Source organism: Dreissena polymorpha, chromosome 8 (assembly GCF_020536995.1).
Source record: "Dreissena polymorpha isolate Duluth1 chromosome 8, UMN_Dpol_1.0, whole genome shotgun sequence".
NCBI lineage: Eukaryota > Metazoa > Mollusca > Bivalvia > Myida > Dreissenidae > Dreissena > Dreissena polymorpha.
In genome coordinates this window covers 101,045,811-101,067,252 of record NC_068362.1, presented here as the reverse complement: position 1 = coordinate 101,067,252, position 21,442 = coordinate 101,045,811, and the positions used below count along the sequence as shown (strand labels likewise).

At 33.9% G+C, this 21,442-nt stretch overlaps 1 protein-coding gene across 3 annotated transcripts in view; it reads left to right on the top strand.

Moving 5' to 3' along the window:
* LOC127842017 (uncharacterized) overlaps positions 1-19,162 on the top strand; it is a 51,570-nt gene extending 32,408 nt beyond the window's left edge. For all 3 annotated transcript variants that reach the window (XM_052371322.1, XM_052371324.1, XM_052371323.1), the window contains one exon: positions 19,010-19,162. In XM_052371322.1, coding sequence (XP_052227282.1) covers positions 19,010-19,134 — 125 coding nt within the window. In that variant the 3' untranslated portion in view covers positions 19,135-19,162. The remainder of the gene's footprint in view (positions 1-19,009) is intronic.
* Positions 19,163-21,442: the final 2,280 nt, after the last annotated feature.

Genomic DNA, 21,442 nt, shown 5'->3' with positions numbered 1-21,442 from the left:
GTATAAAGTACTTTTGTTTTGGAAATTGTTCTTAAGATATTACAAAGAAGCGATTCCTGTTTATATTAACTGTTAACATGCGTTCAGCATTTAAAAAATTCTTTTTTCTAAACAAGACTAGTACCATGTATGGCGTGTATTATTATTTAATGTCAGATACAAATGTGTGACCTTAAAATTAATACCTATTCAATAATTTTATCATTTTATATCATAAACACCTTGATCCCGGCAATGAAACCAAGTTATTTTACTAACTATTATATTCTGTAGCCAGTAGGTCCTATAAAAAAAGAGCGGGTCCTGTATTTTTTCCCATTTTACAGGACCTTCTGTCCAGTAAATATTTGCCTAGTTTGAATTTGACTGAGCATATATAGATAGATAGAAAAACCACACGCTGCACATATTACAGGCTTTTGTATTGCTGATATTTAATTTCTTCTTTGCATATTCAATTGATAAAAAAACTCAAATGGATGTCTATTCTTAGTTTGCTGTCTTATTGTACCCTCAAATTATAAATGTTTCTTCAATGATTGAATTTTCAGAAACCTCATTCTTTAAAAGAAATTTTCAAAGTTATTTGGTTAAAGCCACACACTTTGAAATGAAATACATGTTAATCAATACATAAAGATGCAATTTGAAGGTGTGCAAAACTGTCATTAAATCTATAGCCTAACATGTGTATATTCTAATTGGCATAGGTAAAATTAAATCTATAGCCTAGTTAGAAAGTAATATATTATTGTTTAAATGGTACCGCTTTTAAACCGAAAGTAGGATTTGTAGACATATAAGTCTATTTTGACAAATGCAATTATTTTTAAGTTTTAAAGCGCAAAAAAGATTGATTTCTACCTTGTAATCACCAGATATATTCTAAATGGCAAAGATAAAAATATGTTTATTATTTATACATAAATTTACTATGCCATGCAGTTAATTTTTAGGTGTGTGGCTTTCAGTCATTTACAAAGTTGAGCAAATATAATCATTTTTCTAAAAATAAATCATCCTCTGAAGCCCCCACTGAGATTCAAACTCAGACCTCTTTCCTCCGTGAAGGAAAGTATTCTATCTTGAAATACAAGGGCATGTAAGAGGAAAGTTAGTTATTTTAAATCTATCAACAAATAGATTTGAACAATATTTATATGTTATTAAAATATGCAAACAGCCCATAAGTTTATTTTTCACATGACCTTCATAACAGAACAGACATCTCTGAATCTGCAATACATTACATTCTTAAGTGTTAACAAGGTAAATGTTGACGACTAACAACAGACGACAGACAAAAGGCAATCACAAAATCCAGAGTTTAAAAGAATTTACGATACACGAGATACGTATTTCATACTTTACAAGAGCGAAGGAGTCATAAAAAACTTAATTTATTATTAACAACACGCTTACCTCAATTTTAACTTTATCCCAATGCTTTAAACAATAAATTTACAATGATATGAACTTCCATTTTCTGTTCTTCCTTCCCTTTCTCATAAATTATTTAAAACCACACTATTTTTTAATAATAAAAGTATTAAATGCTAACCATTCTGACCTTAAACACAATATAGGAAACCGTACCAGGGTTTTTTTTTCGAAAAAGTGGAAGACGCTGGACGCTGGGTAAAAGGGGAAAATCGCGCGCGAAAGAGACATATTTGGGGAAAAAATAAAAAACTGTTCATTTCAATGTCTATAACTCACCTACAGACTTCAGGGTTTTTTTTAGAAAAAGAGTCATGTCTCTGACCTTTTTGTTCTTAAACACATGAACAAGTATGATATTAAAGTCAAAGTCCTAAATAAAGTTGCAGGGGTAGATCTAATAATGGGAAATGTTTTCAACTTGGGCCGGGGAACGATGTCAATATTGTGATTTCAATTTCATGATGAATGGGTTGACGATCTAGATCTGCTACAGTATTGGAAGGGAAAGGTGCGGCAGCTGCCGATTGTCTACTTTCACTTTCACAATAATCCGACAGTATTAATCGATGTTGATTACATGTACCTCCGAATCCTGCTGGGTTTCAACGGTTTTTGATGATTCATTCTTAAAAAATACGTCAACGCAATTAATATTTTCCGAGTCCGAACGTTTTATTTTGTTCGTGTATGAACGCCAATTGTAGTGCTGCAACAATACGCCAAAAACCGTATTGCAATATATTGTCAGTTCAAAAACCCGTATTGCAATATATCGCAATATATTGCTTACTTGTACCAAAATTATAACTTGCCAATTACCCGATAATCCCGTATATTCCAGTTTTAAAGCAAATTCTGGTATATATTTACTATATATGTGCTCGAGAATAACAAAAAACACAAACATTCGCAAATTTTCTTAAGTATCAAATACATTTTGGCATTCGTTACTATTTAAAGATGTGATGAAATAATGTCCAACCGGGGCTTTTTTTCCACTGAACACGCGTAATTCACCTGACGTGATGTTCCCGTTTTTATACAACACAAAATACACCCATACTTTCCATGCCACGTTCTACATGTCTGTATAATTTTCGCGCGCTTTTTATTGAGACAAAGGATAAAGCACTTTTTATTTGACACTAGAATTTTTTATTGTCGCATTAGCATTAAAATTTTGAAACGATTCCGAAGTTCGGAATACAAATTTAATAATGCTCAATACAGAATCGAACAAAACATTTACAGCTGTGCGCAATTAATTCAACGATAATCTGTTCAAAAGCATCGAACGAATGCTCCGATGTAACAACGCTACTCCGTATAATACACTTTCAGAATGCTATTTTTACGGAATTTTTTGTTAACCTTGTTATCATTATTTCGAATGGCTTTTCTGGAGGAAATGTGAATGATTTTTTGTAAAATGTTCGTACCGGTATGATGAAAATCGTATCGCAATACAATATGCGAATTGCGTATTGCGATATATACCGATAAACCGGTATATTGTTGCAGCACTAGCCAATTATGAGACTTTTTCTGTTTTAACGTTTATATCTTGGCTTTCACATAACCCGGATGAAAATTCGACTGGTTTCCGGTAATTAATTGACGAAACACCCTTCTCGCGCAAGACCGGAATCCAGTAAAATAGTCACATGATTAATACGATTAGTTGCCCGGTTTCCATGACGTAATTTAAGAGCTATATATAGAATCACTGGGATTCCCAGATTTGAGTGTTCGTCGGGAGAGAGAGAGAGAGAGAGAGAGCGAGATCGTTGTACATGGTACAAATTGGATAAGCGTCGACTTCCCAAAAGAAAAAAGAAAAATTCTTTGAGGGTAAAATATTATATTTTGGTGAAAAATTATATTTTTGGAGGGGAAATGGTATTTTTAGGGGAAAATTTCTGGTAGGGGAAGACGCCGAATATCGGCGTCACTTTCTTAGTAAAAAAACCCCCTGCGTACATCCAACTTGTCGTCATTAAAGTCCAGAGTTTACATGAAATTATGTTACACGAGATATGTATTTCATACTACACTACGCGACCCGTGATTTTTGCTGCAATTCTCGCATCACCGCATGTACATGTAACATATATGTATACATTTACATTATACATTGCAATAATAAAGCTTTTGTTGTTGTTGTATACAATGGGCGTATTAGCTAAAATACTCCCGTTCGACATGAATTTGATGAAGTAATGTCGGAAGCTTTAACGGCTCCAAATTAATATAACAGCGCAGAATGATCATGCAATAATTATTGAACATAACATGTAAACATTATTTAATTATATTCCTGGCCCGAATACACTACCACTTTTCAAATTCCATATTGTTGCCATATACATGTAGCACTGTCTAAATTGAAAGTTGCATACTGTTTCGTCATTGGTCTGTTATAAATACCTTGTTTATCTATACATGGTATTTGATTTAGACAAAACTAATAATTTGGTAATTTACGAGAAATATGATATAAGCTTTTTAAATACGCTCGTCCCACATTATGCACTGTACTCTTTACACTTCTGAAAAATGGCGTAGTCATATGGTTGTGTTAATGAAATTCTCAAGCATATTTACCGACATAAATGTTTAAGATTATTTTTTTCGTAAGTGAAGTTGTAATTATGTTGGATTATTTGATAATTGTGAACATTAGAAAAGCGTTATGTATACAGTTATCGATACAATTCGGTTTATATGCATGAATTGCTGAATCATCGATGTCACCGATACAGTGCCTTCCCCAGGAATTAGTTCAGGCGCCCCGGGGGTGGGTTCTGGAGGGGTGTCCCATCCCGACGTTGATTTTTTTTTAATTTAACGTGTCAATTCACGTTCTGTGGTGCGTTATAACTCAAAGAAAAACAGCGTCAAAAGACGTCATTTGGTGCGCTATGACTCTTCAAAAAAAATCCCCCAGTCATTTAAAAATATATTTTTTTATATTGTTTAATTGTTTTAAAACTTTTCCGCACAGCTAGTAAAATCCCGACTCGAACGATTCCCCAATACATCCGTTTCAACCCGAATCTATTACTGTATACTTACTATTTTTCAAGTTTCTATTTATTACCCGATAATCCCGTTTATTCCGTTTTTATCAATCTCTTTCTGGTAAATATTTACGATAAAAGCCTTCAGCTATTTCTTTAACACAAACCTTGCCATTTTTTAAGTGACTATTTATAGATTTGATGAAATATTGCCTCTGAATATGCGTCAATCCCCTGACCTGTTGTGTGCTTGTTAAAACGCGTAATATACGCCATTTGTATGCAATAGACGCGATGTTGTACATGCTGCATAATTTTCGCGCTCTTTTTAATTGAGAAAAAGATTCGACACAAAATAAATTTGCGCTGCTAATTTGAAGCAAAAATATTAAACGTTGCGGTAACATTTACATTCGGAAGTGTGTTTCGGATTAAAAACGCGTTAACATCGACTTACGGTAATGGGTTTCGGATTACAAATTTAATTATTCCCATTTGAGATTTCAACAAATATTAACCGTTGCGTTATAAATTCAACGATAATTTGTTTACACACTTTACGAGTCGAATAAATGTTTTGACGGAATTATGCATGAAATTCACGTTGTCCACGAGGATCACGGCAGGTTGCCATCATCAGTCTTCTAACTATCGATTATCGGACGAAGCATTTACAAGTGTGCGTAATTAATTCAATGAAAATCGGATATCCACTGCAATCACGGCGAATCACCGCAAAACTGAGGGGAATCAGGGCGAAGATTATCTTGCTCTCGCGCGACGGCAGAGTGACGAATCACGTGAAATCTCAAAAATCAAACTGTCCGCCTTGACTCCGCAAATTAGGCAACAATCACGGGTCACGTAGTGTATACATTGTATATACAGAAGCGAAGGAGTCATAAAAAAACTAAATTTAGTATTAACGACAAGCTTACATTTACATCAATTTTAACTTTAATCCTTTGCTTAAAACAACAAAGTTACAAAGATATGAACCTCCAATTTTGGTCATCCTTCTCTTTCTCAAAATTTATTAAAAACCACACTATTTTTTTTTAATTTGTGTATCAAATGCTAACCATTCTTACCTAAAACATGATTAAGGAAACCGAAATTTTGACGCAGCGAGTTATTTTATTCTTATGGAAGATTAAATTATGCATGACAAAAATACAATCGGAAATATTTTTACAATCTTTTGAGGCTTTAAAAAAGATTTTACTGTTAAATAAAATAACACGTCTGACTTGTCGTCATTAAAATCCAGAGTTTGAATGAAATTACGTTACACGAGATACGCATTTCATACCATATAAGAGCAAAGGAAACATAAAGAACTAAATTTAGTATAAGCGACACGCTTACCTAAATTTAAACTTTAATCCAATTCTTAAAACAATAAAGTTGCAAGATACGGTAACTGCACGCACTTTGTAAAAAAATCTCAAATTCATTTGAACTCCACACTCATTCCATCACGCGAAACCCTTAAGGTGTCGCAATACAGAAGCGAAGGAGTCATAAAAAAACTCAATTTAGCATTAACAACATGCTTACATGTACATCAATTTTAACTTTAATCCTTTGCTTAAAAACAATAAAGTTACAAAGATTTGAACCTCCAATTTTGGTCATCCTTCTCTTTCTCAAAATTTATTAAAAACCACACTATTTTTTTTTTAATTTGTGCATCAAATGCTAACCATTCTTACCTAAAACATGATTAAGGAAACCGAAATCTTTACGCAGCGAGTTATTTATTCTTATGGAAGATTAAATTATGCATGACAAAAATACAATCGGAAATATTTTTACAATCTTTTGATGCTTTAAAAAATATTTTACTGTTAAATAAAATAACACGTCTGACTTGTCGTCATTAAAATCCAGAGTTTTAATGAAATTACGTTACACGAGATACGCATTTCATACCAATGAGCAAAGGAGACATAAAGAACTAAATTTAGTATAAGCAACACGCTTACCTAAATTTAAACTTTAATCCAATTCTTAAAACAATATTATAAAGTTGCAAGACACAGTAACATGCACGAACTTCCATTTTCTGTGATTTTTTTGCGTTCCATTTCTCAAAATTTATTTACAACCACACTAATTCTTAATTACATTTGTATCATATGCTTAACATAACAAAGCCGTAATCCTGTCGCTGTAAGTTATTTTATTCCTATGAAAATTTAAATTATGCATGGCAAACACAAAATCCAAAATAATATTGGATTCTTTCTATGCTTAAAAACATATTTAACTGCACGACTGACTTGTAGTCATTAAAACTCAGAGTTTAAATGAAAATACGCCACACAAGATATAGCTGTATTCCATATCAATTCATGTGTGCTGAACAAAGGGGCAAATATACACTAGGCTTACAATGCTCAAACCAAAAGGTTCCAAATTGTTGCAAACAAATAAATTAAACATTCACATTTATCAATTATAATTACAAGCTATTTGTTTTTGTACTGCTATAAATTGTGGTGTGGTGAACCTATATGAGAATCAGGTGAACCACTGCCCTAATCAGAAATCAGTCTGAATTAATGTTACTCAGCTTTACATATTCTACTAATTATTAATTAAATAAAAATATTAAATCTTGACAGAACTTTGTCAAGTTGACGATGCTTATAATTTGAGAAGTTAATGATTTATAACATCGAGGGGGGTATTCCAGACGTTAAACATTGCATCATTACATGGAAAAACAGCTGCACAACTGTATGCGAAAAGGTAAAACAGTATATTCTATCGAGAACTAACTTGCATAGCAACGTCCGAAATGTGCAAACTCCGACATCTAATCGATATTAATAAATTCAAGATATAACGTTAACTGAACTGTTATACAGAAATCAAACTATAAAACTTGTGTTTTGATAAAAAAAATAAGCAAAGCAAACCAAAAAAAATTACCCTTTTAACGGCAAAACGATTAATTTATCCAATATTCAACACATGTATTTCCATTCAAATTATGCCCTTGAACTTTAACGGTTGATTGTCGTTTCGTGCCAATACCAGTTCGTGCCACTAATATTTGTGTTGTTTATTTTTAAAGGTAAGTTTCGTGAGAAATAAATGTGTTTGAAAACTTTCTCACATGGTAATGGTATATAAAATTCAACTCATCGGACAAATTCAAGAACACAATGACACTTACCAAGTTTTCTGAACAACCGTACACAGCGCAAAATGCGGGAGCCGCGTGATGTCTATTTCCATATCCACGGGTGTGTTTATGTCAAATGCTAGTGTTTTTCAATAGATCGTATACTTATCTAAAAAACGGCGAAGTAGCGTTCACTTTAACTATTTTGATGATGTTATTTTGTAAATACTTTCTCGCGTTCTTTTCGAACGTTCATTGGCAGCCATATTGAATGTTGGTTGTATACTTCCGAAATAATGTGTTTTAATGACTCTCAAAAATGTTTTTAGTGCAGAAATTGTAGTTTTAAGTATCGATTTCTCGGATTTATTTTATATATTTTGTTAACTTATTTGCGTTTAAATTTGATTGTTTGTTGTTTACTTGCGAACTATTTTTCATGTGTACGCTAGTGGATATGTAATCAGGTTACCATATTTACATTAATGAAATTTAACTGTTGTTTGTTTTTGTTTGTTTTGTTAATATTTTCTAAACGGGTTCAGCTATGTATGTTAAACGCAATATGAATTTATTTATTAATTTGGGAATAAAATCGCAATATGTATTAATTAAAATCAAATTTGAAGTGTCTATCGCGTGAATTGTCTCCTTGTGTTGAATTGTGTTTGGGTTGCTATTAACGCTATTAACGCTTCCGGCGAGAACTCATTTTATAGCGATTGCGCAATAAAAAACACCACTTTTTCGTAATTTTATCAAAAACTGGACTTTTCCCAGATATGACGAATACGCCATCGTGTAGATCGAGTTCTGGTCCATATACATGTCAAATTTCAGCAAAAGTTACAGACCAGTTTTCAAGACTCCCAAATCGCTGCTATACGCTGGAGCTTAACGAATTTTAGCCCCCTTTATCATTCGTTCGATTGAACGTCATCAATGATGACGTCCAATACAGCACTCATTCCATACTAACGTAACTAGACTTGCGACACCTTAAGGGTTTCGCGGGATGGAATGAGTGGGAACTAAAAAAATGTGGGTTCGAAAATTTTGGGTAAGAAAATGTGGGAACACAAATTTTGGGTACTAAACAAATGTGGGTACGAACATTTTGGTTACGAAAAAAAATGTGGGTACGAAAATTGTGGGTACAATGGGTCAATGTTAAGGTTTTAGCATGGCGGACGCCGGACGGCGAAAAGACACGACACGACACGATGAGCTAGCTATGACAATACCTCAGGTATTCTCCGAAAACAGGCGATCGCATATGCATAAGTCAGTGAGTAATACTCAACAAGACTATTGTCAAGCAAATTATTTTGTCCCCTACCGGCTCCACCATTGTCAGAATTTATTTTATTTTTTTATTTATTGCCATAGAAACCAGAATTTTTTACATAGGAGCAAAATGAAATCACGTGCATAATGTCCTTATTGCCATCTATCCATGTTTCAAGTTTCATGAAAAAATATTAAGAACTTTTAAAGTTATCGCAGGATTCAGAAAAGTGTGACAGACTGACTGACTGACTGACGGACACACAGAGCACAAACCATAAATCCCCTCCGGTAAAACCGGTAGTGGACTAATAAAAGCTAGGCACGGCGTATAAAATCAGAACCACTGGGTCGAATCTGCTGAAACTTGGCCACATTATAGATTATAGTCCAAACAAGCTACAGAATGAGCGTTTTTGGACCTGACAGCGTAAAACATTAACCAATAATGAACAGCACAAAATGGGTCATTTTGTACAAAAAATGTAAACTTTGAGTGGCATTTAATGACCTTTAGACATCAGAAAGTTGCAAATTTTTAATATTCTGCACACTTCGACTTGTTTTTTTTTTACAAATTTAGAAGCATTTATGCTTGGGATGTATATAAACCCTGTTATTCAGTGTCAAATTTTGCCAAAAATCACAATACAATCCCAAAAATGGCTAAGCAGCAATGCCCCTTTAACATTATTCCTTATATTTAATTGTATTGTTTAAAAAGATAACTGTGTATATTTTATTATAATGGCTCTGTATATCACACATGATAGGCCACTACTGGGGCTTGAACCCAGAACTCATCTCACATTGTAAGATGCGTTTTTCAATTAAACTACAATGACTGTATCTTGTGAAGTAGAGCCAACATACACCCACATACCGGTAAGTGAAAAAATCATTCTGTCCATATATTTGTACTGGGCAATAGTGAAAGTGAAAGTCTTTTTCCAGGTTTTCCCTGATTTCCAGGTTGGCTGGGAACCATGTTTAACTATGATAAAATGTTCTTTAGATGCCATGTGTATTAATATATAGGTCTATTTTTCAGAGATATTAATGAAAATGCCTTTGGGTATGTGGCGAATATTAAAAAAATCTGCAACTTGATATATGGTGCTAACACGGTAAAATTGTATGAGCCCAAATTATAATAGATGAATGCGTATTATGCTTCTCAGCTTATACTATGACGACATGTTCATACAATGCCATTTTTATTAATATACCAGCGTTTTTTTTTCCCCAAAGGGGAAAGGTACCTGTACCCCTACAATTGGGAATTTTTCGAGTCGTGAAATCTTCAAATTGGGAAAAAAACGAGTCGCGAAATCAATGAATTGGGAAAAATTCGAGTCGCAAAATTGATGAAATGGGAACCTTTAAAATGCATGTAATCTATCATTAGGGGCTATATTCTGCATCACAAAGCATTTTAAACTCTAGGTTTTGACAGAAAAACTACAGTACGGTTATGATATTTTGACTATCGTATCATGTCATGTGAAAATTGTGTTATTGCCACTTCAGTTAGAATGTGCCCGTCAATTGGAAAAAAATATCTTCCAGTGATAGGCATAAGCACTGAGGTTGCATAAAAAATAATATTAATAATTTTTTTTAGCCCTTAAAAGTCTTACAAGCCCTGCAATGTTTCATGTGAGTTAAATTAAAAACTTAAAAACTAAACAAAAACAACAACAATGGATCTTGTACTGGTTTGACATCTTTTAACAATAGACACTGAGAATAGTCACACGTAACCAAAATGAGTTTTTAGAGTGGAATGCTTTAACAATAATTTTCAAAGCTAAGTCTTATATTTTGTTTTGATTTTTTTTCAAATCATCAAATAAGATATTAAGATCATGTGCCATTAAATGCTTATGTATATGTTGTAAATAAGTATAGGATTTTACACCCATGTCACATTATTTTTAATTTTATGTTAAACTTTTATTTGTTTATATCCGTATCCGAATAGTTACTGTCCGGATTTGACACTTAAAAAACTATACATAGAAGTAATATGCGCATTTAACTCAATACGGTTACGTTTTTTGTAATGTCAACGAAAAAGTAGTGTTGAGAAAGTTTATTGATGTAAGGAAGACTGGTCTTAGCGATGGGATTCTTTCACGGGAAATATCGATCACTCGTCGCGGTTATGTAATCCATTCACATTTTACACAGCGGTTAGAGTTGCGCCCCATTTGAAAAGTTTTGTTTACTTTCTACGCAACAATGTCCGGCGAAAATAAATGGCCGAAAATGAAAGGCTCGACAATATCAAAAGATATTTCCAGCGAAAATAAAACGCACTGGCTATTGGGAACGGCACCTAAAATCGTTCGGAACGGTAGATATCGAGATTGGGAAAGGTCCGGTGCTAAAATTGGGAAGCCTCCGGTAGGCTTTGGGAAAGGTACCGTTCCCCGGTACTAGTTAAAGAAGGAAAAAAAACGCTGTATACATGTATATGCCAAATTTAATGAAAAAGACTTGAAAATGTGTGTCGCAAGATACCAAGTAAGAAAAAAAATCAGCATTTTTATGTAGGGTCATCACACGGTAAAATTATTTATGCCCAAAATAATAATAGATGAATGCATATTAGGCTTCAATGTTGCTTATACTATGACTACTGGTTCATACGATGCCATTTTTATAAATATCTATGCCAAATGTAATGAAATAGACATGAAAATGTGTGTTGCCAGGTACCAAGTAAGAAAAAAATCAGCATTTTTATCTAGGGTCTTCACACGGTTAAATTATTTGTGCACAAATAATAATAGATGAATGCATATTAGGCTTCAATGTTGCTTATACTATGACTACTGGTTCATACGATGCCATTTTTATAAATATCTATGCCAAATTTAATGAAATAGACTTGAAAATGTGTGTCGCCAGGTACCAAATAAGAAAAAAATCAGCATTTTTATATAGGGTCTTCACACAGTAAAATTATTTGTGCCCAAGTAATAATAGATGAATGCATATTAGGCTTCAATGTTGCTTATACTATGACTACTGGTTCATACGATGCCAATTTTATAAATATCTATGCCAAATTTAATGAAATAGACTTGAAAATGTGTGTCGCCATGTACCAAGTAAGAAAAAAATCAGCATTTTTATGTAGGGTCTTCACACAGTAAAATTATTTGTGCCCAAATAAGAATAGATGAATGCATATTAGGCTTCAATGTTGCTTATACTATGACTACTGGTTCATACGATGCCAATTTTATAAATATCTATGCCAAATTTAATGAAATAGACTTGAAAATGTGTGTCGCCAGGTACCAAGTAAGAAAAAAGTCAGCATTTTTATGTAGGGTCTTCACACAGTAAAATTATTTGTGCCCAAATAAGAATAGATGAATGCATATTAGGCTTCAATGTTGCTTATACTATGACTAATGGTTCATACGATACCATTTTTATAAATGTCTATGCCAAATTTTATGAAATAGACTTGAAAATGCGATTCGCCAGGTACCAAGTAAGAAAAAAATCTGCATTTTTATGTAGGGTCTTCACACGGTAAAATTATTTGTTCCCAAATAATAATAGATGAATGCATATTAGGCTTCAATGTTGCTTATACTGCAGGGGTGGCGAAATCTCAAAAAACTAAACTTGTCCACGGACAACCATTTAGGAAATTTAACTTGTCCGTTGCTGAACAACACTTGTCCGTTAATGTTTATATAAATTATAAACGCATTTATTGATTAATGTAAAACACTGTGGAATATACCAAAATGAGTATGATTTTCTTATTTTGTTTATAGTTGTATTTCAATAGTACATTCATTATAGCAGTATATTATAAACAATATAAAGACTTTCTAAAACTTTTAATCTTGCAAAGCTAGTGTAATTAAAACATGTGTTGAACATAGTACATCGTAATCTTAACAAATTAAACTAGTCCAATATGTGGACCTCATCAGAGTCAGACTGAGGCTCCGCTACTGGTAGCAATTTGATTATCATCAACTGGTACATGTGTAATCATTGAAAATCTGTTAGCCAAGTTTCTTGAAAAGTTCTGGTGCGTTTACTTAGATAATATTTTTTATCATAATCTTTCTTAGTTTTTTTGGGAGGTGGACTGCTCAAAGCTTCGGGTTTCTGCTCCGTTGTTGAAGATTAAAAAAAAAGTTCCATTTTTTACCATTAAAGTTGTCTTAAATAACAAGGTAGACCGTGTTTTGATTATCTTACTTTGATACTTTTTATTTCCGTCTGATTGTAAAAATACAGAAACCAGTCTGTACACTGTCTAACAGTCGGGCCAAATGTTTAAAATGCGGCATGCTCCTGGTCTCTTATAGAATTAGGGAGATCACTGCGCAGGAGAGTGCCCGTATTAAAACTTGATTGCTCCGCAAATAGCACTGACAATGTAATCGCATGTCAAAATCCGGTTTTGTAAAACTTAATTACAGCTTTAATACAATGTATTTTTTTTGTATACCTGGACCCGACTTTTAAAAAACTTGTTGTCCACGGACAACTTAATTGAAAAAAATCAGTTGCCCAGACAAGCAAATGTACGACTCGGGCAACTCGGACATTTGATTTCGCCACCCCTGATACTATGACGATATGTTCATAACTTCATACAATGCCATTTTTATTAATATATATGCCAAATTTAATGAAATAGAAATGAAAATGTGTGTCGCCAGGTACCAAGTAAGAAAAAAATCAGCATTTTTATGTAGGGTCTTCACATGGTAAAATTATTTGTGCCAAAAATAATAACAGATGAATGCATATTAGGCTTCAATTTTGCTTATACTATGACTACTGGTTCATACAATGCCATTTTTTAAAATATCTATGCCAAATTTAATGAAATAGACTTGAAAATGTGTGTCGCCAGGTACCAAGTAAGAAAAAAATCAGCATTTTTATGTAGGGTCTTCACACGGTAAAATTATTTGTGCCCAAATAATAATAGATGAATGCATATTAGGCTTCAATGTTGCTTATACTATGACTACTGGTTCATACGATGCCAGTTTTATAAATATCTATGCCAAATTAAATGAAATAGACTTGAAAATGTGTGTCGCCAGGTACCAAATAAGAAAAAAATCAGCATTTTTATGTTGGATCTTCACACGGTAAAATTGTTTGTGCACAAATAATAATACATGTAGATGAATGCATATTAGGCTTCAATGTTGCTTATACTATGACTACTGGTTCATACGATGCCATTTTTTAAAATATCTATGCCAAATTTAATGAAAAAGACTTGAAAATGTGTGTCGCCAGGTACCAAGTAAGAAAAAAATCAGTATTTTTATGTAGGGTCTTCACACAGTAAAATTATTTGTGCCCAATTAATAATAGATGAATGCATATTAGGCTTCAATGTTGCTTATACTATGACTACTGGTTCATACGATACCATTTTTATAAATATCTATGCCAAATTTAATGAAATAGACTTGAAAATGTGATTCGCCAGGTACCAAGTAAGAAAAAAATCCGCATTTTTATGTAGGGTCTTCACACGGTAAAATTATTTGTTCCCAAATAATAATAGATGATGCATATTAGGCTTCAATGTTGCATATACTATGACGATATGTTCATACAATGCCACTTATATTAATATATATGCCAAATTTAATGAAATAGAATTAAAAATGTGTGTCGCCAGGTACCAAGTAAGAAAAAAATCAGCATTTTTATGTAGGGTCTTCACATGGTAAAATTATTTGTGCCCAAATAATAATAGATGAATGCATATTAGGCTTCAATGTTGCTTATACTATGACTACTGGTTCATACGATCCCAATTTTATAAATATCTATGCCAAATTAAATGAAATAGACTTGAAAATGTGTGTCGCCAGGTACCAAGTAAGAAAAAAATCAGCATTTTTATGTAGGGTCTTCACACAGTAAAATTATTTGTGCCCAAATAATAATAGATAAATGCATATTAGGCTTCAATGCAGGGTTGGCATATTGACCTGTTTTGACATCAACAAGCTTTATCAATTGGCCCTCAAATTTTGCACATAAACGCTACACGATCAACCAATATGCCTTTTCATTTCAAGTTGGAAAGCAATTTAGCCCTTATTCGGCCATAATAGGGTGGAGGATCGATTTAAAATACAACTATTCCAGATACAAAAATATTAATTCATTTATTTAATGCACTTATTTTCTTCTCTTTTGCTACGAAATGACCAGTCATATTTTGCACTAGCAGATAATATTTCTTTTTTTACATATGAAAGGTAAAAAGAAATTCAAGCAGCATTTTATAATATAAATTTAAAAATGCACTAAATCGTGCACTTAAAAACAATATTATTGTGATTCTGTTATTTATAATCATATTAATAATGCCTCATTTTTCTCCATTTTATGGTTTACTATCTATTTTTCCCAATTTTATGGTTTATCTTGCTTATTTTCTGAATTCAAAAGGCACTGGCTTAAAAAAAACTGTCTATGCATGTAACTGTATATTGAAATCTCATTATGAGTGATTATAAATGCATGATAAAATTCTAACATGTTATGTTATAGATAAATCTATATTGTTTGTAATTTTTCCTAAACATTATTAGCCACCGTTGTGGTCAAACATATTTTTTTGTTTTATTAATGACGTTGTTTCACAGATTACTGTAACAGAGCTACAGATTAGGTGCGCATTTGTGTAAATACCCAATGTAAAATTGCCGATTACGCATAGAAAAATAAAACCATGCGTTCCGAAACCCAATTGAAATTGTCGATTAGGCATATCATATTTTTCCTTTGCATATTGAGTAAATCTGTCCCGGAAATACCCTGGTCCGAAATACCCGGATTCTTTCCGCTTTGTCCAAGCGCTTTCAGTATACGTGTTATTGTTGTGAAAATGTAGATGTTAATGTTATACTTGTTATGTACAAACTGACTTAAAATAAAATTTGTATTTGTATATTTGTATACCATGTGCTCAAGTGTTTTCAAATTCAGAATGACATTTCCCGGTATTTTAGAATATTCTGGCTTGTGTTGTTAACAAATTGTAGTGTAAATACAAACTCAAAGTAAATATTTAAAACTACCCGATTCACACTGAAATCAGTTTTATAATTCACCAGACGTATGTTGTTAATCACAAATAATAGATTTCAGAAAACAAAGGTAATGTTTACAATATCAGCAAAAGATGTCAAGGATGATCCGACAGTATCCAAATGAAAACTAGTCTTGGACAAAGCGACAATGGCTTCAAAATTGTGAATTTCAGACTGATGAGAGTTATTTTCATCTATTGTTAGATGCATTTGAAACATTTAAACCTTAAAATATTCCTCGATGCAGTAATTTATATTCATTCACCAATATATGTAGAAATGTATCCAAGAAAATGAGTATTCTTTGATTTATAGCGTGACATAAATATGTTACGACTCTGGTTGACTTTCGATACAGGGTTGGCTTCAGCGTACAGGTATGTCAATACTATATAAATTGTACGCTGAAGTTTCTTTAGCTAATATTTTTCTAATGTTGACAGACCATTGACATTGCTGGGGTTTGTTGAGTTAAAGACTTATTATCATCAGGGGCAGAACAACATTATAGACATTAAACAGCGCGTCATTAAGTAGAAAACAGCTGCACAACTGTATGGTAAAAGGTAAATATGTATCTTAATAATTATGTTGACAACTAGCTTACGTAGCAACGTCCGAAAATATGAAATATCCGACATGTATTTCAATATTTAAAATTCAAGATATAATGACGACTGAACTGTTTTACTTTAAGGAAAAAACGGTAAAACTATGTTGAAAATGAAACACAACAAACTAAATACTTATCTGTTACGGCTAAACGACTAATTATCCCAATATAACACTGTCATTGAATCGCACATTTCAGTTATAATTATTCCCCTTGAAAGTTAATGCATATTGATATAACGAATTCATCAAACGTTATCAAACATTAGTAATTTGAATTGCATCGGATTCGCACAATATTATGTGGATGTAAATCCGATCCGGTTGTTGTTTATGTGTCAAGCTCATTTTGTCAGTGACTGAGTGAGATATAATAAATTTCTTCCGTAGTAAAATCTACTGTAAAGTACACAATGATACTTACGTAATTCTGTCGTATCCGTCTGAATAAACATCCGCTGCACAAAATATAGACATTTGTATTAATGATAATTAAACACAATCATATTTTCTGTGTTTATTGAATTAATAACACTGAGTTTCTTTGTCGCGTTACAAGATGGCGGATGTCTAACGCTGTTTGTGAAGTGACGTCACAATGTTTATCTGTGCGCGTGCCCTTTCCCATAAAAGTATTTAAACACAAAAAACTCGAAAACTTGATTTTTGCCAGGTATAACGCCTACGCCAACAGGTAGATCGCATTCTTGTCCATATACATGTCAAATTTCAGCAAACGTGTTCGGCCAGTTTTCAAGCGCCCCAAATCGCGGCTATATGCCTCAACTTAACGAAACTTAGCCCCCTTTATCATTCGTTCGAATGAACGTCATCAATGATGACGTCCAATACATCACTCATTCCATATTAAGGAATGCATTTTAAAGGGACCTTTTCACGTTTTGGTTAAGTGACAAAATTCAAAAGAAATGTTTCAGATTCGTAAATTTTCGTTTTAGTTATGATCTTTGTGATGAAACAGTAATACTGAACATTTACCATGCTCTGAAATATACATTTTATGCATCTTTTGACGATTTAAAAACCTGAAATTTTTAAATTGTTGCAACGCGAAACGACTGAATAATCTGGGGAGTTCTGTTGTTGTCGTTATATTTATTTTATGACACTACGAGGATTGCTTATATAAAGTATAAAATACATCATTCATCGTATGAGAACGGATGGCCGAGTGGTCTAAGCATTAGACTTTAACGTCAGGGGTCAGTGGTTCGATCCCAGTTGAGGGTTACTTTTTTGTTTCTTTCTTGATTTTAAACTGAAGCTTTTTAGATCAAATGTTTACATTTAGTTATATAAAGCATTTAATGATACACTACAATACATGCCAAAATCTGTAAAAACGGTCCTTTTGAGTCCACACACAAGTCATTTAACTTTAGGCTTGCTATGCTGTTTAAGCATGTACTTAGACAAGACTTCAATATGGTGTCACATACATAGGTTTTACGTATGCGATTCATACGAAACCTGATACCGTAGGGATGGTAATTAAGCAAATATTTACAAAACAAATATGCTCGATTTGAATCATTATTCCAAACAATCGCGGTTCAATATGGGAACATGAATGCTTTCGTCATAAAATGAGTCGCGTTCTGAGAAAAAAAGGGCTTAATACATGTGCGTCAAGTGTCGTCCTAGATTAGCCTGTGCGGACTGCACAGGCTAATCATGGACGATACTTTCCGCCTAAATAGTATTTTTGCTAAGAAGAAACTTCATTTAAACGAAGAATGTCGTAAAAGAGAAAGTGTCGTCCCTGATTAGCCTGTGCGGAGTGCTCAAGCTAATCTAGGACGACACTTTACGCACATGCATTATGCCCAGTTTTCTCAAAACGCGACTCAAATAAATGACAAAATGCTTCCATGAACGAACTGTAACATTGATAGAGCTACGACGCTTGACAGAGCCACGACGCTTGACAGAGCTACGACGCTTGACAGAGCCACGACGCTTGACAGAGCCACGACGCTTGACAAAGCCAGGACGCTTGACAGAGCCAAGGCTTGACATAAAAACGATGTTTGACATAGCCATGACGCTTGGCAGAGCCACGACACTTGACAGAACTATGACGCTTGACAGAGCCACGGCGCTTGACAGAGCCAAGACGTTTAACATAGCCACGACGCTTGACAGAGCCACGACGTTTGACAGAGCCACGACGCTTGACAGAGCCACGACGATTGACAGAGACATAACGCTTAACAGAGCCATGACGCTTGACAGAGCCACGACGCGTCTTAGGATTGGAAACACACTGTAACTCGGTGGCGCAGGAGAGTATGTCATCGTTCTGGAACCGTTGTCGGGCGCCCTTCACGGCTGCCAACATTCTGCTACACTGCAACCTCTTTTCATTGCAGAGGCGCCGGCTTCGAGCCGCATTGCACTCCCATGGACTAGTGTTAAACCTGTTCATCGAGGAGCGATGCAAAGGCCCGGTCTTCTCTGTTCTGTCCAAATATCAACTGGACATTCTAATAACTGACAAGATCTTGGTCTTTGGGAAAGAGGCAGTAAATTCCACCAACGTATCATACATCTTGCGCGGAAACATACCAGGGTTGATTCTAGTAATATGGTACCGCATTCTTATAATTATTGCAGTGATAGGTGCAATGCTAATTATAATTAAATATTAATACAAACTTTGTATACTAGTATAGTCAAATTTCATATTATAAATACGTATTAAATGATAGTAACAGTCAATACAATACTATATTAACACTTACGTACGCTCTGCGTGTCATACCCTGGGAATGTATAGTCCAGTATATTCCTTATGCCCTTAGGAATACACTGTTTTAGACCACTATTGTGGACTCAAGAATGGTTATACGATTTTGCTATGATTTGACATAGTGACCTAGTTTCAAACACGTGACTAAATTTCTATCTTTATATAATGGTCAAACAGTCCGATATTTTCTGATTAAGTTCCATAAATATTAGATGGGAAACGTGGCCTCTAGATTTGTAACGATCTGAAATATTACGATACACACATACCGCACACCAAATGATGCTGGACGCTTGACATAGGATGATTACAGAAGCTCACTTTGAGCACGGAGAGACGTTCTTTAAACGAAAAATATCATAAAAGCGGAAAGTGTCGTCCCTGATTAGCCTATGCGGACGGCACAGGCTAATCTAGGACGACACCTTACGCACATGCATTAAACCCCTTTTTCACAGAGCACGGTCCAAATATATTAAAAGATCACTAGTAAGAACAATAAAATAAGAAAGCATAGATAAACAAATAAGTTTAACAATTTAAACCAAACAACCCAACAAGAAAGTGTTAATTGTCATTCTATACAGTCATGCGCCTTGTATGCTCACTAGAAACTATTTTTATAAATATGTAATGTTGATCTTATCAATATCAATCTTATGTTATATTATGTGAAGTTTTATTTACCTTAAACTTAAATGTCTATTTTATTATTTTATCCACATTTCATGAAGTCAATGTCGAAACAATGACACATGGTTTACTGCACTGATTACCATGGTACCATGTGGAATACTTAATTGTAACATGTACTGTTACAATTTTGTTACACGTATACACTATATGGGCCTTTTTCTGAGAAAACTGGGCTTAATGCATGTGCGTAAAGTGTCGTCCGAGATAAGCTTGTGCAGTCTGGACATGCTAATCAGGGACGACACTTTACGATGTTTTGGTATTTTTAGTTTCAAGGAAGTTCCTTCGTATCGAAAATCAAGTTTTGGCTCAAAGTGTCGTCCCTGATTAGCCTGTGCGGACTGCACAGGCTAATCTGGGATAACACTTTACGCTCATGCATTAAGCCCAGTTATCCCAAAACAAGGCTCAAATAGTTTCATCATGTGATCTTTATAAAAGTGGTATACTCTTCTTTTCTCTCTCTTCTCGCTATAGTTCCAAGCTGCAGAGAAAGAAAAAATACTGAAATAATATCACGTTATCATATTTATTATAATAAAACGACGCCAAAGTGTGTCTGGTGCCATGTGGAGTACGTATTTGTCACGTGCACTCTTACAATTTTTGTTACACGTATACACTGCATGTTCATAAAGTGGTTCTATGATCAAACAATTTAACGATTTCATAAATAATAAAGCACGGTTTGGCGGAAAAAATCTCGATGGCATATCTCACTGAACCTGATTTCCTCGTTGTGATCATCCCCCAACTTGGGAATATAAAACTCGTCTATTGCTTGTTTTATGTTGTAATGCCCACTTCATACAGAGAATATGTTACTATTCTATCATTGCATAATTTATCGAATCGGCGAGGCTTAAAATACCGTGGCCTGAAATGCGTATATGAGTGTTTTGACCTTTTACCACTTAGATACGTATTTTCAAGCATGTGTAGTCCCTTAGAAAGTACTTTTAGATTAAAGGCCTTTCTTCAAGTTTGTAAGGCTTCCTTTCCAACACTTAGATACTGGTGAGTAGCAAACAGCATAAAACCTGAACAAATTGCGAGTTACTCCAAGGCTGTTCTGGTTTTATGCTGTTTGCACATAGTCATTTTCACATTGCTTCTGAACGGGAGAGGGTTTAATATTATACTGCGTGGTTGATATATACGGAATTCTTCAGCAAATGCAAAAGGTTTTTACAAGTAAAAAAACTAACGTAATAAAATGTATTTAAAAACATCTTATCCTAATGCTCACGCACGCGCATTGGCAATAATCAAATTGTAGTTCGGCCGAGTTAGATACATTGCTTTTTTCAAATCAGATAGTGTTGCAATCTACTATTGTTCTTATCACTTTCTCGCT